We start from the raw sequence: 24,000 nt of genomic DNA, 5'->3' as shown, positions 1-24,000 counted from the left end.
ACCTAGTTCGGCATTTGTGGCATAGGCTGAGAAACTAAAGAGCATAATGATTATAAGAACCACAAGGCCATGAGTATAGTCCGAGAGCAGGGTAGCCTTCAATCCACCAAAGATGGTATAGAGAACTACACCAAAGGGAATAAGAAAGCACCCAGCAGCAGAAGGAACTCCGGTCAGAGACTCGGTGACGGCGCTGAAACGTTAGACTTTTTGTATAGATCGGCTCACGTGTTGATCACTCACCTGCCACCAGTGACCAACATTGCTGTGACCAGAAAATTGGTCATGAGACCGAAGGTCAAAAAGACTAAATGCGCAGCCTTTCCATATCTTGCACGAACAGCTTCCAGGAAGGTGTGGGCGTTGGGAGCACGTCTTTTGAGTCTGATGGGGGGTTAGCAGAGTAGCTTACCGCAACTTGTATAAATATGCTTACTCTATGGCTAGCGTAGCGAAGAGGATGATCTGCACGGTAGCACCAGAAGCATACCAGAAAGGACCGGAAATGCCATAGTTGTATGCAACACCGGAAGACTGAAGTAATGTTGCGGCCCACCTATATGACAACAACGTTAGCAAAGCCACAAGTACAGCATTGGGTCAGATGAACTCACGTCCAACTCGATACAACAGCACTAGCGACCAGACCCGACTTGACCGTTCTTCCAGCTGTGTTGAAAGACTCAGAGGTCTGTACCTCATTGTGATAGCGTTTCAGCGCCCATGTAGAAAGAATCATGAACAGGGCAAACACAATACCCAGGCCAACGAGGATACCATATCCATAGCCTTGGCTCAAGGGCGGTGATGCTGGAGATGAGCTGGCGTCGGCCATTGTGAGAGGAGTCGTATGTTGTTCAAACAGAGTTACAGCGACGATGATCTCGTTCACACGAGGAATGACGGGTGAACGAGGAGCATGGCCCTTTTATGAGCGCCGATCGCCATCGTCGCAGAACTATGACGATCCGGGGAATGTTGGAAGCTGGCATGGAACATGACAGGAGTCATGCCGTGAGCCTTGGAAAGTTCTTTTTGTTGAATAGATAGATAAGGGAACATGAAGAAACGTGACCAACCCGTAGAATGCGCGAATGAGGATTGTCATTTGCAATGCTGATCTAGATAACGATCCATGTCACTCACATATAGTGGGACCAGCAAGCAAAGACTTGACGCGGGTGATCCCCAATTGAAAAGGCGCCATGAACGATTCTGGGGGCCTTCAATGCAGAGGAATTTCTTGGAAAAGTCTTGGAACCATCAGCCTGGGCGCTTGGCAGACCGAAGGTCGATCGCGGAGCCTTATCACTTACCTAGACGTAATGATTCAATCCAATCATGGTTCGTGTAGATAGCAATTTGTGTGGATTCCCATGTTTATTCCCATGTGTAACAAACCTAATTGCATGATTCGAGCCGCAGGAGCTGAGGCAGTAGCGTGGAGGACACAGCGGTATAGGGAGTTCAAGGTCAGGAAAAGAAATAACACTACACAATGACTGTCCGTGAATGGTCCAAGACGCCGACGTGGAGCCATCTTCACGGGGGCCTCCGATTTTCAAGGGGCAGATATCTCGGTTCACACATGGACATGAAGCGTTTCAAGGATAATTTTCCCTTACATAGCTGGAATCGTCTTGAAAAGGCAGGTCATCGTCGCATCGGCTATTTCTTTGTCGACTAGCGACGAAAACGTCACATGGCCAGGAGTAAGAAAGGCTCTTTGCGCCGTATCTCGAGGGGACCTAAGTCTTCAATTCCTCCGGTATAGGAATGGACTGTCCTTGGTTTTTGGGCAAGGGCTGTAAGCATCGGTGAATCACGGGACACACAGCAGATTGCCAGACGTTTAGGCAATCCAATGACTTGTGACATGAGAGCTCCGAGGAGGCGCTATGATGAAAGTCTCCACAAATGTTTTCTCATCACGCAAGGAAAATCCGTAATTACGTCCAAATGATATGTAATAAGGAGGCTGAATTTGAGACCTTTATCAAGATTTGTGGGCGGAATACTACTATGTAGATCTTTGCAAGAATAGTTAGCGCGAGAACAGACGAACATGTATCGGAGATCTTGTTGTACGTAAACACAACCTCGCGATCCCAATCGGCCAATGGCGTCCTCGGCCATAATGGCTGCCCCGCGGTAGAACGAAGCGCCCAAAACCGCCCCTCGGCCTCCAAACTAGGGCTGAAGCATCCAACAACCCCACCTATTGTGCCCCTCTCGTCGGCCAAGGGGCTCTGGGGACCACAGATTAAATTTACTGGCCTCTTCAGGTAGAACATGGGAGACTTGATCCTGCACCATCTTCTAACAATACTGGGAATCTACGAGGTTCGCAAAGGGCGCTGGCGCATGCCCCTGCCTAAACATACATTGGACCAGCGTAAGTCCATGGACAAATGCATGTAGCACCAAAGCATGAATGAGATGCTCAAACATGGATATGTACTCCGAAGCGGACTATTCGCAAAATGTTCGCTTCATTGGCGACCTTAAGCCCGACTTCGAGCGCGCAGCTCTCGTCTCGATTGAGCCCTCGGGTTTCTACATCCGGCAACCTCCCAAACCCCATGAACTGGAGACTGAAATCACGGATGATTCACAGCTATTTCAGACCATTCACATGGGCGCGGCGGTGGTTGACCAAGATCAATGGATTTTGGTCGTTGACGGTATGGTCGATCGACCATTTACCACTACGTTGTCGCAACTCAAGGCAATGCCCAAGGTAACAATGACGGCGTTCCACGAATGCTACGGAAGTCCGCTCGCGGCTCCAATTCATGCACTATGGAGAATAGGCAACGTGGAATGGACAGGCGTGCGCCTGTCGCACCTGTTAGAGTTGGCTAGGCCACGGGAGGCAGGCATTTACGTGTGGTCGCAAGGATTAGAGTCAGGGTCTTTTGGTGGCGTCTCCGCCGACCGATTTGAGAAAGATCTGACAATCGAAAAGGCGTTGCAGCCTGAGGTCCTGCTGGCGTACGCCATCAATGGCCAGCCCCTGGACAAGAACCGTGGCGGACCGGTGAGGCTAGTTGTGCCAGGCTGGTTTGGAACCAACTCAACCAAATGGCTCTGTCGCATCACAATTCAGGATCACCGTGCAACAGGACCGTATACAACCAAATTTTACAACGAGATTGACCCGACTGATCCTTCAGGGACAGTGACCAGGCCTGTTTGGGCCGTCGAGCCAAACTCCATGATAGTGAGACCGAACCCTGAACAGGTCCTTCGCAGGGGCACTATCGAGATCTGGGGACGGGCCTGGGGCTGTGATGAGATATGCTCCGTCGACATCAGCATCGATGGAGGCCTAACTTGGCTACCGAAGCATGTCTCTCATCTCAACCCGCGCGTGTCGTTTGAGTGGCAGCTATTCAAAGCAGAAGTCGAGTTGGAAGCGGGAGTATACAACATCACCTGCCGGGCACAGGACACCAAAGGTATTCAGCAGCCTTTGGCGGGGAGAAGAAACCATGTCCATTCAGTTTCAGTCACGATCATATAAGGCGTCTGGCAATAAGAATAATATTGGCATGGAGGGGCGCCGCTGACAACTGCAAGCTTGGCAGACAAGGCTTCCTACACAATTTATATATGCGTACATTCCGCCACCTTGCGTCGTCGCCTTGTTCAGTCCGGCGGTCCGTGACTGGTTGCATTTGTGACACGGTGTCGAACATGACTGCGGACGTATCAGTGGCATTAACGGGGCTAGGGGGCTTGTCTCATGCAGCAAACGTAGCGCCCGTATCTAGTTAGGCTCGCGCCATGCTAGATATCCATATCTAAGGAGCTAGTAGTCCGCTGATGGTAGCCTTACAAGTTCGCAAAACATATATCAATCATTCTTAACTTATCCAGACCTCACAACAAGCCCTCATCTAGTTATCACTTCTTTACGATCGCACTACCCACAATGCCTGTCTATCATATTGGTAAGTTTGGCACATCCGCCCAAAAATTGGGGAAATTTGACGCAGAACCTTACTAACCCTGAACTCGGAAAGTTTTGTTCAAACTGAAGCCAGGCGTCACTGCCTCACAGTTGACTGAATGGAAAGATGAGGCCAAGGCACTGATTGGCCAGATCCCAGGGCTTGTTGCCATGGAGGTCGGCCAGCCATTAGCTATAACAGCACAGAGAGCACAAGGCTTCGATATGGGCCTAGTCTCGACGCTAGAAGGGGCCAGCTACCTGAAAGGCTATGCAGAACATCCGGCACATCTGAAGTAAGTTGTGGTGCTGGGACCGAGTTGTCCAGAGATCAGGCACGGTGGATTGACACGTTATCTCAGGATCGCGAGATTTCGCACGGAGTTGTGCACAGATTCTCTGACCTACGACTTGGAATTCTTCGCCTGAGGCTAGATACGGCACGATAGCGAGAACGGACATGGCAAGCGATGGCCTTACAGACTTTTTCATACTATGGGGATTATGTCATTGCGCTCGATTGCGGCTGTTTCCTTTATATCCTCCATCACAACTTGGTCACCAGTTTGCCTGTGTTTTTTCCAGAGAAGAGTCCCAACCATGTTTTGGGGACGTCCTCGAACGCGGTGGGCACGACTGTCTCGTTTGCATCGCCAATCTTGAGTCTTCCGTCCTTGATGGCGTCTTGGAACAGCTGGGTAATCTCGGCGACTCGCTTGGGAGCACAGTCAATGATAATGAAACCTCGGATCTGAAGCCTCATAGAGATGACTTGAAAGTAGTTGGATAGAATGCATGGCTCTTCTGAATTGTATCCTGTGATGGCGCCACAAGCCACAATTCGACCGTACATGGACATACGACCCAGCATGAGGTCAAGGATCTCTCCTCCCACGTTGTCAAAATAAACATCGACACCATCTTTGGTGGCCTCTTTGAGGTCGGCTGCAAATGTCGATGATTTGTAGTTCAAGCCTAGAGAAAGGTATTAGTTCAAAGCTTGAAATGCATCCAAGAGCTAGGGAAATGGCAGATTCATACACTTGTCCGCTCCCAACGACTCAACCCATCGACACTTGTCATCTGTGCCGGCAATACCAATCACATTGGAAGCCCCAACAATGTGTTTGGCGATCTGGACGACCATGGAACCGGTGGCTCCCGCAGCGCCAGAAACGACAATCTTCTCACCCTTCTTAGCCTCCCCGACATCAACCAGGCCATAGTGCGCTGTTAGACCGGTGCCACCCAAAGCACCCAACCAGTGGGTGATGCTCAAGCCACCGGGGAGTTCTGCCACGACTCGAGCGGCACTTTCGTCCAAGACCGCATACTCGTTCCAGTTGAGCGCTCCCAGGACAATGGAGCCCTTCTTAATCTTTTCTGAGGTGCTTTCAAGGACTTCCCCCAATCCTCTGGCACGCATAGGTTCTCCAACATTGACTGGGGGAACATACAGTCGATCCCCTGGGATATTTGCCGAGATCCAGCCACGTTGCGCTGGGTCATTGCTGTAGTACAACGATTTGACCAAGACCTGGTTAGGTTTCAGTTCAGGCAACGGTCGCGACTCAAGTTTGAATGTCGCATTGCTGCCAGTTATGGTTGGAGTACCCTGGGGTTTGTTGGCCAAGATCCAAGCTCGGTTCGTGATCCCTGATGACGACATATTCGTAGCAAGAGTACCGTGAAATTGATCAAATAATTAGGAGAAGGCGTTGGTGCTGGTTTCAGGTTTTCCTACAAGCGAGAGCTGTAAACTGGCAAGACAGATGGCAAGAAACTTTATCTTGTCTCCTCTACACAGGTCTAATATCAATTCCTTAGCTATTGGGGTGATTTCAAATCCAAAATATTGCTAGAAGCGCGGTCCGAGGAGGGGGTAAACTAAAGTGGGCTGCCAATGCCTCGGCTTAGTGCCGTAAAAGCACCAGACATGATGTGGTTCTGATCAAACGGTCGTTTTTGTTTGCACGACATATAGATTATGTAAAGCACATGCCATTGCTTCTTTCAGTGTGTAGATCAGCCTCCCGAATTTGCTTATGGTTTAGTATCATATAGCATTATATACTTGCTGGATAGACTATTCATCAAGTAGCAGTTGGTCTCTATCATAAAACAGCCATGAGATTGACGATGTCGCCCACTCTGATATATGATCCATCATCAGGTCTCAGTGGCATATACTCACACTTCAGAGTGACATTACTGATCCATGATGAACGAGAAGGCCATCTGCAAGCCGATCAGTGATTGCGGCAGAGTATTTTCGCGACAGGGCTGAAAATAGATGGTCAGGTAGTTTGACCCGGCCTTTTGAGGCACCCACGTCGAGTGGCTCAGAGACTCAGAAATCGTCAAGTTGTAAGTCACTGATTGATAATCGCGAATCGCACCTGCCGTATCTTCGTTCAGGTGGCTATATTGAAACGCTCCTTCCGGTTCTTTGATTGTGAAGCTGTAAACAGTTGGAGAAATGAACGCTAAGCTTTAAACGGCTTAGTCCGGCCTCACATGTTCCATGCGCCGTAATGGGAAAGGGAACACTTCTCAACATCAAACCACCAAGACAGTCAACACTCGAAATCTCACTAGACAAGCTGTCACAGGCGAGATGCGAGCGATAAGAAATGCACAGCGATGATGACTATGTCGACGTCTCATCCAAGAAACGCTCAGACGGCGACTTCGATCCCAATGACCCTCTCCTGCCCTCACCTGACAACACCCCTCAACTGACAAGGGATTCGTCTGCCGTTGATCTTAGCAGTACTCGCCCTACTCCCCAGAAACAGTCATCTCTATCCCAGCCTCGCAATGATGGGACCCCTAGGACCCCCCTCCGTGTACGGTTCGATCTGGAGGAGCCCGAGGGTCCAGTAAGAGAGGAGTTGAACGTTGAAGAGGAAGACTATCTAGATTCACCTGGCCATGGACAAGATGCACCACTTCTCACAGATATCACTCCACCGGCAGACTCGCCGTTTTTGTCTGATGCGTTTCAGCCTGAAGATCATCTTCCCGATGCTCGACCCAAGAGTGGGATGCGCAGTGCCTTTATGAACATGGCCAATTCCATCATTGGGGCTGGTATCATTGGTCAGCCCTTTGCATTTCGTCAGGCCGGACTCACCATGGGCGTATTGCTGCTGGTCGGGTTGACCATAACAGTGGACTGGACCATTCGCCTCATTGTCATCAACAGCAAGTTGTCTGGCGCCGATTCGTTCCAATCGACCGTGCAACATTGTTTTGGGAAGGGAGGGCTGATAGCAATTTCTCTTGCCCAGTGGGCTTTTGCATTCGGTGGCATGATTGCTTTTTGCATCATTGTGGGGGACACTATCCCACGGGTACTCCAGGCTCTGTTCCCTAGTCTGGTCGATGCTCCGTTTCTATGGCTTTTGACTGACCGAAGAGCCATCATTGTACTTTTCATTCTGGGTATTAGCTGGCCTCTCAGTCTATATCGAGACATTGCAAAGGTGGGTTGACTTGATCATCTATATTTACAGGACTGATACTGTGTAGCTCTCCAAGGCGTCTACACTGGCGTTGATCAGCATGCTGATTATCATCGTCACCGTCGTCACTCAGGGATTCTTGGTCGACAACGAGCTTCGAGGGAGTGTAAAGGGATTGTTGTTTGTCAATGATGGCTTTTTCGAGGCTGTGGGAGTCATCTCATTTGGTATATTATACTCCCTCTACAGTGCCAACCATTCTGACTGGTCCAGCATTTGTGTGCCATCATAACTCGTTGCTCATTTATGGGTCACTAAAAACACCTACGATGGATCGATTCGCCACCGTCACACATTTCAGCACTTTCATCTCTCTCGTCGCATGTCTCATCCTCGCCCTCGCAGGATTTCTCACTTTCGGCGATAAAACCCAAGGCAATGTTCTCAACAACTTTCCAGCCCAAGGTCACATCATGGTGCAGATTGCGCGGTTGTGCTTTGGATTAAACATGCTCACGACACTGCCTCTAGAATGCTTTGTGTGCCGAGAGGTGATGAACAATTACTGGTTTCCCGAGGAACCATACAATCCAAGTCGCCATCTCATCTTCAGCAGTGCCCTCGTCATCACGGCAATGGGAGTCAGTCTCCTCACCTGCGACTTGGGTGCGGTGTTGGAACTTGTTGGGGCCACCAGTGCATGTGCTCTTGCTTATATCCTTCCGCCGTTATGTTACATCAAGTTGAGCACGAGAAGCTGGAGGACAATACCCGCAGTGATTTGCATTGTGTTTGGGTTGGCTGTGATGGGTGTCAGTGTGATTTTGGCAATCCGGAAGATCATTCAGAGTGAGTCTCAGGCAACATGCCAGTAGATGTTCGATGTGGACTGACAATACTAGACGATGGTGAAGGTGGCCAATGTCGCTGATGTGGCCAGTCGTGGGTTACACGTGATCAACTGTCTGTGTGTCACGTGGCCATAGAAGTCTCCGGAGAATTAATTAATGATGCAACTCTAGCCTATTTCCATGCTCCATTTTTTGACTAGGAGTGATGTCATGGGCTTCCACAATCTACGGAGTACTTCACTTTGACAGAAGGACATGCATCGCTTGAGAGGTTGGTGTTTGATATCCTCGTCAAATGGTTGAATCGCAGGGGCTGCTGGAGGTGAGGTTCCACGTTGGCGCCAACGCGTTCCTGGAGACGTGGCGCGACTGACCAATCAAACCCCAGGAATGCTTCTTCCTCCCCACTCCCAAGATGGCGCCTTCCCCTGAACTGCACAACCATCGTGCCTCCTCCACTCGTGCGACAATTCCCGTTACAATTCCCGTTCCAATCATCACCTCATCTTCTCCCCAAGGCCATCAGGGCCATCAATCTTTGTTTCATCCTCCATCTTGACTCCATCTCATCTGTCCGCTCACATACAGGATCGCCTGGACTGGCCTCCCTCTCGACGCTCCGCACAATCTTAGAAATGCTTCATCAATCGACCAACATGGAGCAGATGGATCGCACTTTCACTCTGGTCTTGAGCCTGCTCCATGGCTTTGGTTTGTTTCTCTCTTCTTCTCTTCCCACGCATTGCTTCTTGTTGATGGTTTCGAGTTTCCAGAGCTCGTCGTCGCTCCTTTTCCTCTCCTCGTCCTAGAGACGCCTTTCTTTCATTCACTCCTCTGTTCAGTCATTCTCTTACAGTTGCACATTCGCTCCAGTCCCTCCCTGTGCATTACGCTCTTTTCACTGCGAATTGATTTCGCCACGCACCTTGACGGTCGCATTCCATTTACAGCCCCTCACAGAATTCCCCAAAAAACCTCATCCAATTTGACACACCTGTCAGGATGCACTTCCCTTTCTTGACACTTGTTGCTGTCTACTTGACCTTGGCGCAGGCTCGCCCGGAAGGACGTTTTGCTCGACGAAATGGTAGCGAACCAGATGTGCAACCAGTGTCTGATTGGGCACAGGCTTCGGCAACGGCAACGTTGATTGTTTCGACTGCTGATGACACTTCGGTTGCGGCCGAAACCGAACAAGCGACTGTGGAAGCAGCTATCTCCTCGACATCAGTGCCAGCCATAGACGTCGAGGTAGCAGTTCCTACCACGACCACGACATCACCGGCTGCCGAAACTAGTGAATCCACGGAAGTGCACTTGATAACTACATCTGAAGAGTCCGAGGATACAGTCGCTTTGGTGGCTACTACCACAAGCTCCGTCGTTGATGAAGGTCTCACCACGGCTACAGACAGCACTGCCATTGTTGTCGGTTCTGCACTACCAACCACAGCTGAGGCATCGACAACATCCACCAGGGAAGTTGCAGACCCCTCATCCACAACAGCAACGGAGAGTGATGCAACGACTCTTCCAGCTGTCGAATCGCTATCTAGCAGTTGGGACGATTGGAACCTGACCACCACGACGTCCAGCCAGAATACCACAGTAGACGGCGGTCAACCCACGACGACGACGACGACGACGGCGACGACAACGACAACGACAACCGTCGCTTCCACTCCCCGCTCGTTGACAACTGATGTGCCTCTGCCCACATCTTCGACCTCGACTACTACCACGAGTGCTGAGACCACTATCGAGGCTGTCACAACCACGTCGTCAAGTCACAACCATGACAACTCGGTCGAACGGACATCTCATACTACCACCTCTACGACTGTTGAACCAATAGTGCATGGTGTCACATCATCCACTACTACCACCAGCGACGTCTCAGACGTTGCCGACGCTATCGCGACTTCGAGCACACAAATTGATCGCAGACCTCCAACTACTCTTCCAGAGTCCACCGCTGATCATTCGACTGGATCTGACAGTCATCTGCCGGGCTCGACCATTGTAGAACCCACTGCCACTGTGGCTACACAGGTAGCCCCAGTGGTCAGCATATCTGTCGAGACATCGATTGCAACTCTGACCTTTGGTGATGGTCCAGATCGTACAGTGATGACCACGACCATTCACAGATCGAGAACGATCACAATTACTAGGACTATTCATGCTACAATCTTCCGACCCTTCCCAACCGCAGGGCAAGGTCTGAATGCTCCTGGTGCTCCGGTCAACAATGCTGGCGGATCTGGTGGCGAGCCTGTCAGAACAGTGACTGTGTTCTCGACCATCACTGAGACCACATTCCTTCCACCCGCCCCAACTGCTCAAGGACCTATCAATGTCGGCGGCACAGGCTCTTCTCCCGGCGGTCCAGGGCGTGAAAACGAACCATGCAGTGTTTCTTTTGTGACTGTTACAGAGACAACCGAGAGAATTGTGACGGTCACAGCTGTGCCCTCTGGTGGTCAACCCATCGTCAAGCCAGTTCTCCCAATCGAAAGTCAGGATTTGGAGAAAACCACTACTTCATCCACTACGGTGTCCGCGGAAAGTACGACAACGACAACGGGACTGACATCGACATCCACTACCGAAGCAGAATTGATCGTCACAGACTCTACCTCCACGACCACTACTGTAGACTCATATACCATCACAACGACCTCTACCACCGTTTCTGCTCCCTATGGATTCGGAAATGGAACCGATGCGCACATAAATCGCTCTGGTAGCTCAGGGTTCCTGACTGTATCAAAGACTGCAGCTCCAACTGGTTTGAAGCTATGATGCTCTCGACATGAACTGAGTGAGAATCTCAGAACTCGCATATACCCTGACTTGTCGTAAGAGGAGTCCAATTTCAATTCTTGTACATATATTCTTTGGAAGGGAGAGGAGACGGAGCGATGCCTCGACAGCAGGCCAAACGCAGTGGTGGCAGGCTATGCCGTGGATGCCAAATAAGAAATAGTTGAGATAACTGTTCTCGATACTGCCATGATGTTATGACGAGAAGAAAAAGAATGTTGACGGTTTGAGGCAAATCTGATTCTGATTCTGATCTTCGGCAACATAATGCTGATCTCGTAGAATCTCCATAGGTACGGGCGACGTCATCTCGGCTTTGTGGAAATCAACGGATCTAGGTTGACGCCATACGTTTAGTAGTTTGTAGCCGTTGGTGGAAAAGGTCCTTGCCAGGCACACCGAACACAAACATCAGGTGAATGGTCAAGTAAGCAGATCCTCGATCCTCGAGAACCCGATTTCAACAACTGAGTTCATCAACCGTAACATGGCTCCAGGACGGTCGGTTACTTGCCTCATAGCAGCAAGATGGTCCAATCGATACGGCCTGGAATCTGGATTGAGTTTGATCATATCCAAGCTTCGAGTCGTCCCCGCCAGCTTCGTCCCCGCATCGATGATGGCAAGCTTGATTGGAGCGGCTGACTTTAAGTAATGTCACCAGCTGATTTGTTCCTGGGCGCCTTCGCCGATACATCCTTGGACCTGTTAAGCGGTGCCACTGAACAAGTCCCTCGTGTCCCTCCAGACAAACGTTCGTTCCTCATGCACTATGACGCACCTTGTCCAGCCGTTTTGATCCCCCGGTGAGATCATTCCATTTGATCGACGGCTGAACGCGACGCACGTTCAAGCTACCAGGTCGAGAGGGAACTACTCGATGCTTATAAGGTCAGGTTATCACAATGTCTTGGTTCTCTTTGCCTCGTGAAAAAAAAGGACAGGTACTAGGTATCTCTACGAACTTTTCTGCGATTAATATAATTGAAACTATTTTGTCTCGTTGTCGAGATCACTACTCACTTTAGCCTGTTGGACCAATATACACGTCATCTCTCTACCAGTGGAATTATGGAAGGTATCAAGAATACCGTCTCCAGCCTGGTCGGCCAAGTTGGCTCGATTGGATATACCGGAACCAACGCCGTAAGTGTGGATAATCTGAACCCCAGACAGAATTATTCTTGGATTATGCTAACATGGTTACCGTACCCAACAGGAGAATGATAGGTATGTTGGATTGCCCAACTCATTAAGTATCGTCGCTCCTTATTAATCACCATCCAGCTCCTCCTCTACCACTGCAGGTAACCCTGGTACATCTACCCACCAACAGACCACGACTGAGGATGCCGGAATCACTGGCCATTCAGCCGACACCACTGCCGGTCACGGAGCAGGAGGATTGACTTCCAGCTCAGGTCCTACAAGCACAGACACCACCACGGCCACGGCCACGAACCCTGGTTCTGGTACTGGTGCCGAAACCGGTGCAGGAGCAGGAGCAGGAGCAGGTCCAGGTCCACACTCAAACACAGGTGCAACCAGCACCGGTCCTACAAGCGCAGGCAACGAGACCGACCACAGCCAGAACCATAGCAAAGAACACGCTCACGGCCACGGTCTCTTCCATGCCCTTGGCCATAAAGACCACGACGACAAGTCGGGGGAGACTGTAAAGAAAGTACAATCACCCGATCAAGGCCCGGATCCAGCACTTGTCGGCGAAGCAGAGAGCCATCCTAAATTATCAGGTCAGGGAGTTCCAGGCTCACACTCGGCTGTGTTTGGATTGACACCAGACGGCAAGAGACATGATGATACTAGCCACAGTACCACGACGGTGGCGCCGGCTCATAGTGAGGAAACCACCATGGGTAGGAAGAGTGTAGCGGCAGCAAGTGGGGTAGATAAGGCATCGACTGAGGGTGGTGTTGCGGGTGGAGCTGGTGGTGTCAGTGATCAGATTGATGCTCCGGATATGGGTAAGAAGGGTCTTGAGAGGAAAGATCCTCTTCCCTCGGGATTGACTGGTAGTTCTGGGAAGCCGGGAGCTGGCTTGACTGGTGTGTGAGGTGGGAAAAGGAAAAGAAAAAGGAAATGGCCATGTTTGTTTTCGATCGTTGTGTCTTGACAGTAACGAAACTCGGAGTCGATCGTTGAGAATATTATTGTCTTAAATCATGTACACACTATTAATGTTCCGTCCAATAGATACATGTGGTGGGAAGAAAAGGCACTCTCGCAGAGATCTCTAGAGGTCTTTCTCTCATCTCTTCCAATATATATCTTCATGTATACAACCCCCTCTCCACGATCCACGTTCTAACTCCATCGCCAACATAGTGAGATAGGTCATCCGTCCTTCCTTCCTTGACACATGCCCTGGCCTTGGTGGAACTGACACCTTGGGCATCTCCAGACTCATCGACCACCAGATCGACCTGACCGGCCCATTCCCGCTTCAGACCTTGCTCCTCCAAATCGCCACGTGCCAGACCATCCAGATATGCTCTCTGACTGTCAATAGTGCCGAACTCATCCTGCACATCGTTGTCGTTAGTCGACGTCGACTCGACTCGGATTGTGGCGTGGATCCGGTGTCGCGACAAGAATGGCTCTAGCGCTGACAGCGGTGGCGTATATTCCGGGTAGTATTTAGGCGCAAAGATGCGGGTCAGTGTGTCAAAGCCCGTGATATGGACTTGTGTGATTGGCGTATCTTCAGCTCCCGCCGTAGTTGATGTCGAGGTCGATGAGTAGGCATGTGACTCTTCGATAGACTTTGCCTTGTCGATAAAGTACGGCTGCTTCGTAATGCCGATGTCGACAATTGGAGCTCTGCTTTCGCTTGACACATCTGTCGATGATTTTGCGAGAGCTTGTTGAAGAGAACGTAACTCCTCAGCCATCAGAGTCATCATAACAAGTCGATCTTCAAAATCAGCTGGTTTAGGCTTCTTATCGGCATTAACGGTGGCCAGTAAAAAAAGAACCCGTGGTGGACCTCCATCAGTAGCTACGCCGTCACCATGACTCGATTTGACATGACTTATTGGATCATGTTTGGTGTTTAGTTGTGATTGCTTGAGTGTTGCTTTCACCAGACTGAGATGCGCTTTCGATGGCGGGTTGAAACTAGAGTCCAGAACATAGAGTGTATTTATCGGTATTGCCGATGATGGCGGATGTGATGGCGGGATGGTATGTAGAATCTGAAAAGATGCAGGCGAATCGGCAAATTCCTTCAAAGCTTGCGAGAATCGTGTTCGTAGTCTTTGGAGGGCTTGCATGTCTACGGTTGGTGACATTCTTTTGATGTTGTAGGGGAATAGTCCCTTAGTTCATGAATAGATTGGGTTTGTTGATGCTAAGATCGAATTGGCGATAAGATATCCATGCTCGCACTTGGAGTTTCTTCAGGATCAGTCCGCCTCCAGACCACATCGACCTATGGTACAAGTTTAATGTCAGTTGGTGGGCGTTGATGACAGCCTCGCCAGCCTTGTCGCCCTTGATGAGGCTTTGATTCTCGCCAAGACCACGTGAGCGAGATACTGCAGACCTTTGCGCTGGCCGATGCTAAAATCCGCTACACCCATCCCACCATCAATTCAAGGTAAATCTTGGCATGCGGAAGCCACTCACACAACGACCAAAAATTCGACGCTTGAACCGCACGCATACAACTGCGCTTCTCTTCAACCAGATTCCAATCCCTCCTCACCACCTCAATCTCCCTCCCAGTCACATCTCGTCGACACCGTTCAAAATGTCTACCAACGAACTCGCCGCATCCTACGCCGCACTCATCCTTGCCGATGATGGCATTGAGATCACCGTACGTGGGAACCCTCAAAACTAGTCCGCCCGTCCTCTTCCTCGAAGTCGCAAACGCCCGGGTCGTTGGAGAGTTTGCAATTCGAGGGTTATGATGGCATTCGTGCGAAATTTCAAGAAAGAACCAGTCTCGCTAACATTCCTATCCTATAGTCCGACAAGTTGAACACCATCATCAAGGCCGCTGGTGTCCCCGATGTTGAGCCCATCTGGGCGACTCTGTTCGCCAAGGCTCTCGAGGGCAAGGATGTCAAGGACCTTCTCCTGAACGTCGGATCCGGTGGCGGAGCTGCTGCTGCTCCCGCTGCTGGTGGTGCCGCTGCCGCCGGTGGTGCTGCTCCTGCTGAGGAGGCCAAGGAGGAAGCAAAGGAAGAGGGTAGGTTTCCATTTCCAAGAAAAAGCGATCCTTTCGCAGGAAGAAGAGAGAAGGAGAAAGCTAACGTGTTCTTTTTTTCCCATTCGTACAGAGAAGGAAGAGTCCGACGAGGACATGGGCTTCGGTCTTTTCGACTAAGCGCATCAATCAAGTCTTGTTCCTGCCGAGGCCGGCCTGCCTCTTACCATGTCCATCATCCCTTATTTCCTCCGAATCTGAGGACCAAGAATCCAATTCCACGACGGGAAAGAATAAGAAAACCACACAACCATCAATCCTCCCTTTTTCCACCAATTGATTTTTCACCACTACAACCGGTGTCAACCTTTTAACATCCATACACCCCCATTGTTTTTTTAACTTTCCGTCATGCGAAACCGATTTCTACGTCATCAGGGGAAGCGAGGTCTGGGAGAAATGGATATGATGAGAGCAGAAGAAAAACCCCGATTCTTATGATGAAGATTTAGGAGGGAATGAATCCAATCCTTCCCAAAATCTGAGATAAATAAAACCAAAGTGCTTGAGATGATCGGTCCGGGACGAGCGGAATGGGCATGCTAAGACTCATGCGGACTTTTTTCAAGCCTACTGAACTCATCCTTTTCTCCATAAGATGAATTGTACCTGAGATTGAGATCTGGCATCCCCTTGAAATGTCTAGAAGCCAAAAAAATCCAACATTGAAAAGAAAAGTTACCTTTATGTTGTCCTTTTGGCAATGTCTTTGTGGTGATACGTGTCTTGCGACGTCGATCTTGATATTGATGTTGATAACTATCTGTATACCCGGCTCTCGATGCTTGATCATGTATCGATATACTCGGCCGCAAGATATCGATGAAACCCAATCTTAGGCTTCACCTGCGACGATTGTGGAGCTTGCTGCTGCTGCTGAGATTCAACCTCATCAGCGTCCCCTTCCCCCATGACAACATCTTCCTTGTCCTCTGTGGGATCTTCAATCGTCGTGCGATCATTCTCCTCCACTCCCAGCAGCTTTAGGTTCGCCGTTTGATCCCCCTGAAGCAATACAGTATACCCATCATTCTGTCCCACAGCCCGAGTTTTATGAGCCGTAACTGTCATTGCAAGCCACAGATCCTGGTGTGAGAGATGCTCGACTTTGCTGGATCGAGATTGTTTACTAAAACGTAGAGGTGAGCTCAGTGAGAGGGATAGGGGTAAGGGGAGAGATTTGATATGCAGAGTAAGAAGAAAGAAACCTCAATGCGTGGGTTAACATACATGATATGACAGAAAAGCTGCAAGATCCATCTCGCAGAAATCAAGCCCGTCCACGTCATGACGCGAACGGGACGCACGTGAGCGTGAGGGTCAGGGTGAGCATGTTCGATTTCGTCCGGCACGACATATCGACTTATAAAGGGGTCGACACGATGGTCCTTCAGGATTCGAGGCGAGCGGAGTGATAACATGTCGATGTACTCGAAGAGATCATATAGAGACTCCTGTGTCTCTTCGGAAGGGAGGGTTGATTTGGCGGATGTTGGAGGTGGTGATAGGTCGAGGGGTTGAGTGATGGATGATGGGACCAAGACGTCGGGGAGGAGAGATGATGTTGGCGTGATGGGTCTGATGGTCGGGTGGTGCTTGTTCAGAGAGGCATGAATGTCGTCTGATGAGAAGGGGGAGCTGGTTAGTTGGGGTGTAAGGAGGAGGAGGAGGAGAAGTAGGCTCGTCAAGATAGGCAGCATACTGTCGGACATACCATCTGACCCAGCAGCCAAATCAACAACCAGCCATGTCAGACTTTGGTTCAGGACATTCTTAGCTGCCCAGAAAATGCGATCGAACCCCTTTTTCCCGTGTAGCATGGAAGGTAAGCGGAGGTTGAGTTCGACAGCTAGATGAAGGGAGGGAGTATACAAGTTAGTCTCACCGACCAAAAGCGCGGAAGTGGGTTGAGGAAAAGCCATAAGACAAACGTACCGAATCTCGCTTTGATGTGCTTCCTTGCACCTGACATGACTGGTTTCCCTTGTAGGCCGGCGCGTTCGTAGTCGTCCTTTGAGAGTTCGAGGCGAAGAATTCCTGGTTGAAGTGGATCCAAGTCAGTCCATCAGACTCCAGGATGGGAGGGAAGTGGACATGAAAGGGAAATAGGTATACCATCATATAGTGAGAACAGGCTATCCACACCGGCTTTACCCTCAGATAACATGAGAACGTTTCCTAATCGCACGACTTGGTCAGCAACTCTCGCTTCATTTCAATCCAGTCCAGAAATCCGAACACCTCTGACCATAACATCCTCGACCTAGGTCCAAGTTGGTGACATACCTCTCTTAATCCAAATATCAAACCCGTCCCCCACCAGTAAATCCTCCAACTTCAAGACCACCTTTGCATACTTGGGATCAGGCAACAAATCCTGAATCTCCGGCCAGATAATCTCATAGAGTGGGTTAGGAAATGAAATCGTGACAGATTGATTGAAAGAGATGTCGTTGATGATACGCCATGGAGGAACTCTGGAATTGGTGTGTGTTTGACATGGAGAGACGGGGATTGAGTGTGGGAGGTGAGAGCTGGTGATGAAGGTTTTTTGGGAGGGCATGGTTTGAGGTTTTTGAGGTTATGTTGAGGTGATTTGAGGTGAGGGACCTGAGGTTGATGTCTCTTGACGAGGCTGAATGCTAGAAGGTCACGCTTATGGCCATGTTGAGATTATGTGAATCGCTAATCACCTTGTGTCGGATTTGTTGTGGTCATGGTGAAGGGGATAATGACTTTTGAGCCATGGAAATATTCAATTTGGACTTACGAGGTAGCAATGTGATGTGATGGTTTGGAACAGGTACAGTACCTAAGTAGTATTTTTTTGAAGTCGAATATTTTTACCTATCATGTCCACACCTCGCGCAGAAACATGGCCGTGAACTACAATGCACCATCCACCTCAACACCGTTTCTCTTTTAATATGACAATCAAGAGAGCAGATACTCTGTGGCTATGATATAGATATTCATGTTTCGTACGAATACCTAATAGTACATGGTTTAATATTCCCACTGTATTTCCCAGACCATGAATCTCTGACAAGCCCTCAATATGGTTGCTCTACATTATCGTCGTTGTTTGTACGATCATTTTCCTCGGTTCGTGCTCAATATGGCTCCCATTTCCGCAGAGCGACTGCTTGCTCGGTCAGATATGCCAAATGCTTTCGTAGAAATGTATCATCCTCCTCTTCGACGTTTCAACGGCAATATCAATCCCAGAATCGTAGACATGCTGTTTCGCCGGTTGCGTTGGGGCACCACTGATATACAAAGCCAAATCCTGGTCTTCAGTCTTCAGTCTTCATATTGACGGTCCACCAGCCGCACCGATAATTTTCAAACTACTCTTCCCTTGCCTCGACTCTTCAACCTGTGTATATGCCAACCAATACCGGCTAGGATGCCACGCGACAGCCGGAATACCACTCGTTCCCGTCGGTACAGTATACACCACATCGCCTGTTTCAGCGTGATAAATCTCAAGACCTCCACCCGATGAATCACTCGTCCCGGTGCCAGTATCATCACTAGCACCAACCAAATACCGACCATCCCAAGACCACGACAAGCCTTTAATGGCGCCAGAAGTGGGATTCGACACGGTCCGTCGACATACCCAGTCGGTTGTATCCCAAAGACTGATCATAGCGTCAGATCCCCCTACTGCGACATATTTGCCATTCGGACAATATGCGACAGCGGTGCATGACGAAGTATGCGCAGAGAGATTGTGCAGGGGAGTCAATGTAGGATAGTCGAGGATCTTGACTGATCCATCGCCTTGGGTGATGAGTAAATCGATGGGAGGGTATGCATTGGAGAAGGCGGTTTGGTTGGTCTGTTGAGGTTGTTTATGGCGCGAGAGGACCGAAGGGGAGGATGGGATCGAAGTGGAAATGGGAATCAGAACATCGCCCTATATCTCGGTGTTTAGCCTAGGACTTTCTCTGCCTGGAAAATAGGACATGTTCTTTTCCATTACTGACCTTCGTCCCCACCATCAATACACTACCATCAGTACTCCACGTCATGGTAAAAGGTTCACCTCCAACCTCGAGTTTCGTAACGAGATTTTTCGTCCGGGTATCCCAGAACCGAACCGTCCCATCAGCCGAACAACTAGCCAGCTCGAATTCCCTAACAGGGTTGAACAGGACCTTTTCCACGGCATGACCATGGCCTCGCAGCTCGGTCTGACTACGAGGGGTTGTCCGTTCTGGGTTCCATACTCGCACCGTCTTGTCATTTGCGCCTGTCGCGATCAATCCGCCAGAGGCATTCCATGAAATGGTCCGATGACTGTGGGGGGGAAGAGCAGGGAATCAGTCGAAATCCGACGACATGGTGTGACGTTGACAGGTTTCGTCAGGGGGAACGAACGTACATGGTCGGCACGGGGGTTCGAGCGGCCGGATCGATGTATTGCTGCGTCTTGAGCAATGGGAATTGTTTGGAGAATATGTCTCGACCAAGGTGCTTGCGCTGGTTGATCGGAGCCATGGTGGGGTGGCGGTGACGCCGTAGAGGGGAGGGGGCTTGTCAGCCTTGTGGTTCGATGTCGTTCACCTCCGTATAGTTGACGAGATCATGGTAGGCAATGCATACCAAGGTATGCATATAAGAGCATGTGCGTGGTTGAATGAATACTCGAGTCTGTGATTCTGGCCCTGCGCTCGAGGACGGCGGGGATGCCTTAATGGTTCCCCGTAAACGCCATTCTGGGCTGATCCAGCGGAGTATTAGATAATAAAACGTATATGTGCACAGTCACGTGTCCGACATTGTCTTCAGCCATCGTTGAATGATTCCTCAGTTGCCTTAGGCCTCAATAGTCTACAATCCAATTCATATTGGAGGCTAGTATCTGGTCTCAACAGATTCCCAATAGTAGAGATGAGATATATACCCAAGATTTTCAAGTAGCGCATGATCTGCTCGGAAGTTCAAACATCCATCAGCTATTTTCCACAACTCCAAATCCACCTATTCCAAGGGTATCAATAATCTTTGCGTTTCTGCCGTTTTCATTTTTGGAATCGGCCCCATCCGTGGGTCTCTCTTTTTCCATATCGACCTCAGTCAGCCTCCAATATATCCATGTCATCTCATCATAAAAGGCCCTCCTTTTCTGCGACTAAGGTCGCGGGGTTTGACCGGGCCAAGTAAACATCCAATCTCCGTTTTCACTCATAGGGTCTGTAGGCCACATCCCATCCGGCATTGGAGTCATTCCTGTGTGGCCGGGTGTCAACCCGGTAATACCATCGTTCATCGTCGTCTTCATTTCGGGAAAGTTCATGTTGTTCTCGTTCCCTGTCGGCCATTGACTTTGTCCTCGAAACACAAACTCCTGCGAAATATGTCTTGTTTGAAATTGCATGGCTGGATTAAACTGTGTTCCATCGTTGTAGTTGGACGACATGTTGACTGGATTTTGTGGCGATGGGTTCGAAGCATACGACGATGTTGGATTGGAACTTGTACTCGGGGTGGGATGATTGCTATGTGACCTGGATGAAGTACCATTGGTGCTACCATGATGCGAAGTACTTCCTGGAGAGGCATGTTGTCCCACACTCGCGCTTTGAACCTGTGGAAATCCATAGCTGTTGTCGAAAGAGAGATCATTCAACGGGTTCGTCTGTCCAGACGCAAGATTGCCCTGGGTCACGTCGTTGTTGAAAATGCCAGCATAGTCATTGAGTCCCGGATCTGGATTCACACTGCTCCCACTTGGCACCGTCAGGGGATCCCTTTCTGGTTCGGCTCCGGCATTCAAATGTGGAGCCTGACTTTGACGAATCTCGAAGAGTGGGCTGCATTTGAGTGAATCGGTATTGGCAGGACTCTCTCCCTGTTGTCTGTTAGAATTGTGGGGCGGATGAAGGGTGGTGATCAAAGTTACAGGTGGACGTTGACCAAACTTCCAGCGTGATTTACTCGAGGGTATATCAAGTCCGGTGCCTTCCAGATCAACGTCGAGTTGCACAAGGAAAGACTCGGTTAGCGGATTTTTTGTTTTCAAGACTTGCATGGTGGCAAGGAGGAAGTGGAGCGAGGATAAAACGGCGGTGTCGTCTCTTCGTGCTTTTAAATATTGCACAAAGACACGTGCGGCGACGTAGAGGCAGAAGGCGATGAAAGGATTCATCTGGGATCGCTCAGTACTGACGCTCAACAAAAGAGTGGACGTTAACTCACCAGAGACATGTCGAGATGACTGATCATTTTCATGATATTGGTGACCTGATCCGCAGCAACAATACACCTCCGCTTGGATTCCGCGCTAATCTGTGCTGGGAGGTGATTTTTATCGGCTTTGAAGATGGCGGCCTGGTGGAGACAGATGGTTGCTGTTTGCAAGTTCATATTGAGGAAGACGGTGTTGGGGTCTTGTATTCCAGCTGGCAATCGAAGATTAGATGGCAGAGATAATGCGGTATTAAGTAGTATATTGTCCAAAGCGCGATGTCGTTTCCAGAAAGGTCCATTGAGGTCGTGATCGTTGTCGTTTTCTGATGGGCGATGTAGGTGAAGGAGGTTGCGGCCATACAAGGTCGACATCAAGATGATGCCGCCGAAGGAGGACAAGGTGGCGGCGCCATCACCGTTCATGAGGTCAGAGAGTTGAAGGGTTGGTTCAGCCTGCGACTTGTTGAAAGCCTCGTCACTGGAGGGCAGATTTGTAAGGATCTGTCTTAAGTGTCAGCCTCATCTTTGGCCATTAAGGTAATATGGTCCGCCTACGTCTCGTTCGTCGAAACCCATAGGCCATCCCGTGCCTACACTGGCATAACGATCCTGACAGTAAGCCATCCAGAAAGTCCGGCGTCTTTCTTCTCGGTCGGTCCAATCTCTTGGAGGTGGGAGAGTTTGTTTAACATCCAGGCCCACACGATCTTGTCGATGTAAGCCCATCATTTGAGTAAGTCTTGTCGCTCGGCCAATGCTCATCCATGCGCGGGGAAAGTACATGAGTTTGAACTCGTAACAACCAATCAAGGACCAGGCCTGCGCATGAGAAAGAGAGACCATGGATTCGCCGCGGCCTCGCATTTCATCTGCTTCGGCGTATTTTCGTGCTCTCTGGTAAAAATGCTCGGCAGATGTAGTGTACTTGGGGGACACGGAACAAGCATGTGCCCACATGGCGTATCTCAAGCATGCTGGTGGTCGCAAATTTGGGGCAAGATTCATGGACGAGAGGAATCTGGCTTTGTGGATCATGGGCATCGAGGGGTGAATCTTGAGGAAGTAAATCTCGTTCCTGTCATGGTCAATAAAGGAAATGTTGGGGGGAAGGGAGGGGCCGGTACAGTTCGTCAATCACATCTTGTGAAGGAAGGGCTTCCTCAAGGCCAAGGCCTATCATTTCCCACGAGAAATCATCGCCCGTGTTGATGGAGAAATCATTCGCTGAAAAGTCGGGGACGGCGTCAAGATATGTCGGATCAAAATCTGCAGCTGTGATGTTGACAGGCATGGACGAATCTGTCATGGTAGAGTCATGAGGCGCCGGAACACTTGTGGAAGAGGAGGCGGTTGTTGCTGGTGCGGCAGTGTCACTAACCCCATCTCTCGTTTCCAATAAATTCTCGACTTGTCTGAGGCGGGCTTCGAGTAACTTGACGTATCCCCTCTTTGGGCCACTCTTTTTCCGTTCCTCAGAATATTCGCAATGGTGACTCAATCTTGAACACGTTCCACAGCTGGGCTTGTTGCCATCACATCGCAGCTTCCTCTTCCGACAAAGAATGCATGCTATTCTCTTGGGGCGAGGAACAGACTCATTGGATCGGGATTCTTGTGGATGAGACTCTCCATCCTCCAAGGTGTCAACGTCGTCTGTCATGTTCGACACACAGTGATGGTCGAGAGGTTGCTAGGGTGTCACCACAGCTGTTTCTGGTAGGGCTGGCGCAGGTTGTGAGAGGATGCTTGAAGGTTCGAGGACTGGTCGACTCACGTAATCCTAAGGATTGAAATACCTGGCTGATTGACTGATGAAGAGTCGCTCAGGGCGCCATGCGCAAGGTAAGGGACACCCAACAGAGTGGTCAGAAGAGGTTTGTGTGAGAGAATAGGGCTGTGGGCGACGGTGAGTCTGGTCGGTGCAGTGGTTTGTCAGGCCTGAATTTGGGGAAGAGGGGACAAAGAATTAGTCGTTATGGCAGAGAAGCAATGGGGAGGTACGTGGCGATCTGGGGCCTGGAGCCTGGGAAACGGGTAGATGTGGGTGCGTTGCTTGGATCCTACTTGAGTCAGATACGGAGGTAATTGCCTGGTGGTGCTTATGCGGTATACCGGTAGATCTGTGAACAGGCACCCTGTATTTTCAAGGCCGTCAAGGATGAGAAGCAACAGGTGATGATGACGGTGGTGATGGATTGCCGTGAGTGCTCTACTGGGCGAATAATGACTCTCTACGGCTTCAGGGCATGTCCAAAGACATCTGGATACGAGTAGATATGGGAGACTTTAATTCATGGGAGGCCTGGAGTCGGAGCCGAGGGGGGCATAAAGCGACATTGGGCCACTGGGCGTCTGGGGGGCCCTCGGCCCTCCAGTCTAACACCATTTGGGCATCAGAAGCCGCCAGGCAGCGACGAAAAACAAGAGACAGACCTCGGGCCTCTAACTTCATCTGTAATGGCTGAC

General features: G+C 50.0%; 11 protein-coding genes across 15 annotated transcripts; 6 read left to right on the top strand and 5 right to left on the bottom strand.

Moving 5' to 3' along the window:
* Window positions 1–2,449: 2,449 nt before the first annotated feature.
* Window positions 2,450–3,526, top strand: PV10_08415 (uncharacterized protein; the record flags this gene model as incomplete). Its single annotated transcript, XM_016373433.1, has 1 exon — window positions 2,450–3,526. The coding sequence occupies one exon, from the start codon at window positions 2,450–2,452 to the stop codon at window positions 3,524–3,526; it is 1,077 nt and encodes a 358-aa protein (XP_016220344.1).
* A 411-nt stretch (window positions 3,527–3,937) lies between these two features.
* On the top strand, window positions 3,938–4,384 carry PV10_08414 (uncharacterized protein; the record flags this gene model as incomplete). The annotated part of the gene is made up of 3 exons (XM_016373432.1): window positions 3,938–3,956; window positions 4,029–4,251; window positions 4,318–4,384. 3 exons carry the CDS (start codon window positions 3,938–3,940, stop codon window positions 4,382–4,384), a joined length of 309 nt encoding a protein of 102 aa, XP_016220343.1.
* Window positions 4,385–4,502: 118 nt separating this feature from the next.
* Window positions 4,503–5,690, bottom strand: PV10_08413 (uncharacterized protein; the record flags this gene model as incomplete). Its single annotated transcript, XM_016373431.1, has 2 exons — window positions 4,997–5,690; window positions 4,503–4,930 (listed from the first exon to the last, which is right to left on the bottom strand). Exons 1-2 carry the CDS (start codon window positions 5,622–5,624, stop codon window positions 4,503–4,505), a joined length of 1,056 nt encoding a protein of 351 aa, XP_016220342.1. The 5' UTR covers window positions 5,625–5,690.
* Window positions 5,691–6,522: 832 nt separating this feature from the next.
* On the top strand, window positions 6,523–8,936 carry PV10_08412 (uncharacterized protein). The gene is made up of 4 exons (XM_016373430.1): window positions 6,523–7,443; window positions 7,490–7,649; window positions 7,696–8,271; window positions 8,325–8,936. The coding sequence occupies exons 1-4, from the start codon at window positions 6,589–6,591 to the stop codon at window positions 8,351–8,353; spliced, it is 1,620 nt and encodes a 539-aa protein (XP_016220341.1). The 5' UTR covers window positions 6,523–6,588; the 3' UTR covers window positions 8,354–8,936.
* Window positions 8,937–9,022: 86 nt separating this feature from the next.
* Window positions 9,023–11,135, top strand: PV10_08411 (uncharacterized protein). Its single transcript, XM_016373429.1, has one exon. It carries the CDS (start codon window positions 9,276–9,278, stop codon window positions 11,076–11,078), a length of 1,803 nt encoding a protein of 600 aa, XP_016220340.1. The 5' UTR covers window positions 9,023–9,275; the 3' UTR covers window positions 11,079–11,135.
* A 934-nt stretch (window positions 11,136–12,069) lies between these two features.
* Window positions 12,070–13,173, top strand: PV10_08410 (uncharacterized protein; the record flags this gene model as incomplete). The annotated part of the gene is made up of 3 exons (XM_016373428.1): window positions 12,070–12,245; window positions 12,319–12,329; window positions 12,387–13,173. Exons 1-3 carry the CDS (start codon window positions 12,171–12,173, stop codon window positions 13,171–13,173), a joined length of 873 nt encoding a protein of 290 aa, XP_016220339.1. The 5' UTR covers window positions 12,070–12,170.
* An 80-nt stretch (window positions 13,174–13,253) lies between these two features.
* Window positions 13,254–14,572, bottom strand: PV10_08409 (uncharacterized protein). The gene has a single exon (XM_016373427.1). It carries the CDS (start codon window positions 14,408–14,410, stop codon window positions 13,391–13,393), a length of 1,020 nt encoding a protein of 339 aa, XP_016220338.1. The 5' UTR covers window positions 14,411–14,572; the 3' UTR covers window positions 13,254–13,390.
* Window positions 14,573–14,774: 202 nt separating this feature from the next.
* On the top strand, window positions 14,775–16,010 carry PV10_08408 (60S acidic ribosomal protein P1-alpha 3). The gene is made up of 3 exons (XM_016373426.1): window positions 14,775–14,940; window positions 15,093–15,315; window positions 15,407–16,010. The coding sequence occupies exons 1-3, from the start codon at window positions 14,872–14,874 to the stop codon at window positions 15,451–15,453; spliced, it is 339 nt and encodes a 112-aa protein (XP_016220337.1). The 5' UTR covers window positions 14,775–14,871; the 3' UTR covers window positions 15,454–16,010.
* A 112-nt stretch (window positions 16,011–16,122) lies between these two features.
* Window positions 16,123–17,896, bottom strand: PV10_08407 (uncharacterized protein; the record flags this gene model as incomplete). Its single annotated transcript, XM_016373425.1, has 6 exons — window positions 16,123–16,462; window positions 16,564–16,954; window positions 17,036–17,182; window positions 17,269–17,370; window positions 17,449–17,511; window positions 17,620–17,896. 6 exons carry the CDS (start codon window positions 17,894–17,896, stop codon window positions 16,123–16,125), a joined length of 1,320 nt encoding a protein of 439 aa, XP_016220336.1.
* Window positions 17,897–18,643: 747 nt separating this feature from the next.
* On the bottom strand, window positions 18,644–19,842 carry PV10_08406 (uncharacterized protein; the record flags this gene model as incomplete). Its single annotated transcript, XM_016373424.1, has 3 exons — window positions 18,644–19,258; window positions 19,329–19,641; window positions 19,727–19,842. The coding sequence occupies 3 exons, from the start codon at window positions 19,840–19,842 to the stop codon at window positions 18,644–18,646; spliced, it is 1,044 nt and encodes a 347-aa protein (XP_016220335.1).
* Window positions 19,843–20,138: 296 nt separating this feature from the next.
* On the bottom strand, window positions 20,139–23,808 carry PV10_08405. 5 transcript variants are annotated; one of them, XM_016373422.1, is made up of 7 exons: window positions 23,647–23,808; window positions 23,309–23,594; window positions 22,659–23,256; window positions 22,090–22,609; window positions 21,544–22,035; window positions 21,248–21,493; window positions 20,139–21,196 (listed from the first exon to the last, which is right to left on the bottom strand). In XM_016373422.1, the coding sequence occupies exons 3-7, from the start codon at window positions 23,192–23,194 to the stop codon at window positions 20,477–20,479; spliced, it is 2,514 nt and encodes an 837-aa protein (XP_016220333.1). In that variant the 5' UTR covers window positions 23,195–23,256; window positions 23,309–23,594; window positions 23,647–23,808; the 3' UTR covers window positions 20,139–20,476. The 5 variants fall into 5 exon arrangements, with proteins under 5 accessions (XP_016220333.1, XP_016220331.1, XP_016220332.1 ...); XM_016373420.1 differs by having other exon boundaries at window positions 23,309–23,808; XM_016373421.1 differs by having other exon boundaries at window positions 22,659–23,594.
* Between the last annotated feature and the right edge of the window lie 192 nt (window positions 23,809–24,000).

The sequence above is a fragment of the Exophiala mesophila genome, assembly GCF_000836275.1.
Source record: "Exophiala mesophila strain CBS 40295 unplaced genomic scaffold supercont1.6, whole genome shotgun sequence".
Taxonomy (NCBI): Eukaryota; Fungi; Ascomycota; class Eurotiomycetes; order Chaetothyriales; family Herpotrichiellaceae; genus Exophiala; species Exophiala mesophila.
The sequence above is the reverse complement of the archived record's forward strand: the minus strand, read 5'-3'. Positions and strand labels throughout refer to the sequence as shown.

What these genes read in the sequence shown, in the direction of transcription:
- PV10_08412 (XM_016373430.1), top strand. Translation starts at nt 6,589, where the DNA reads ATGCACAGCGATGATGACTATGTCGACGTCTCATCCAAGAAACGCTCA. An exon ending in TATATCGAGACATTGCAAAG is followed by an intron (nt 7,444 to 7,489) that starts GTGGGTTGACTT and finishes GATACTGTGTAG; the next exon opens with CTCTCCAAGGCGTCTACACT. An exon ending in TGTGGGAGTCATCTCATTTG is followed by an intron (nt 7,650 to 7,695) that starts GTATATTATACT and finishes TGACTGGTCCAG; the next exon opens with CATTTGTGTGCCATCATAAC.
- PV10_08408 (XM_016373426.1), top strand. Translation starts at nt 14,872, where the DNA reads ATGTCTACCAACGAACTCGCCGCATCCTACGCCGCACTCATCCTTGCC. An exon ending in ATGATGGCATTGAGATCACC is followed by an intron (nt 14,941 to 15,092) that starts GTACGTGGGAAC and finishes CCTATCCTATAG; the next exon opens with TCCGACAAGTTGAACACCAT. An exon ending in GGAGGAAGCAAAGGAAGAGG is followed by an intron (nt 15,316 to 15,406) that starts GTAGGTTTCCAT and finishes CCATTCGTACAG; the next exon opens with AGAAGGAAGAGTCCGACGAG.
- PV10_08409 (XM_016373427.1), bottom strand. Translation starts at nt 14,410, where the DNA reads ATGTCACCAACCGTAGACATGCAAGCCCTCCAAAGACTACGAACACGA.
- PV10_08405 (XM_016373419.1), bottom strand. Translation starts at nt 23,194, where the DNA reads ATGACAGACGACGTTGACACCTTGGAGGATGGAGAGTCTCATCCACAA. An exon ending in CAAGATGTGATTGACGAACT is followed by an intron (nt 22,610 to 22,658) that starts GTACCGGCCCCT and finishes TGACCATGACAG; the next exon opens with GAACGAGATTTACTTCCTCA. An exon ending in GTCATCTCGACATGTCTCTG is followed by an intron (nt 21,494 to 21,543) that starts GTGAGTTAACGT and finishes GAGCGATCCCAG; the next exon opens with ATGAATCCTTTCATCGCCTT.
- PV10_08411 (XM_016373429.1), top strand. Translation starts at nt 9,276, where the DNA reads ATGCACTTCCCTTTCTTGACACTTGTTGCTGTCTACTTGACCTTGGCG.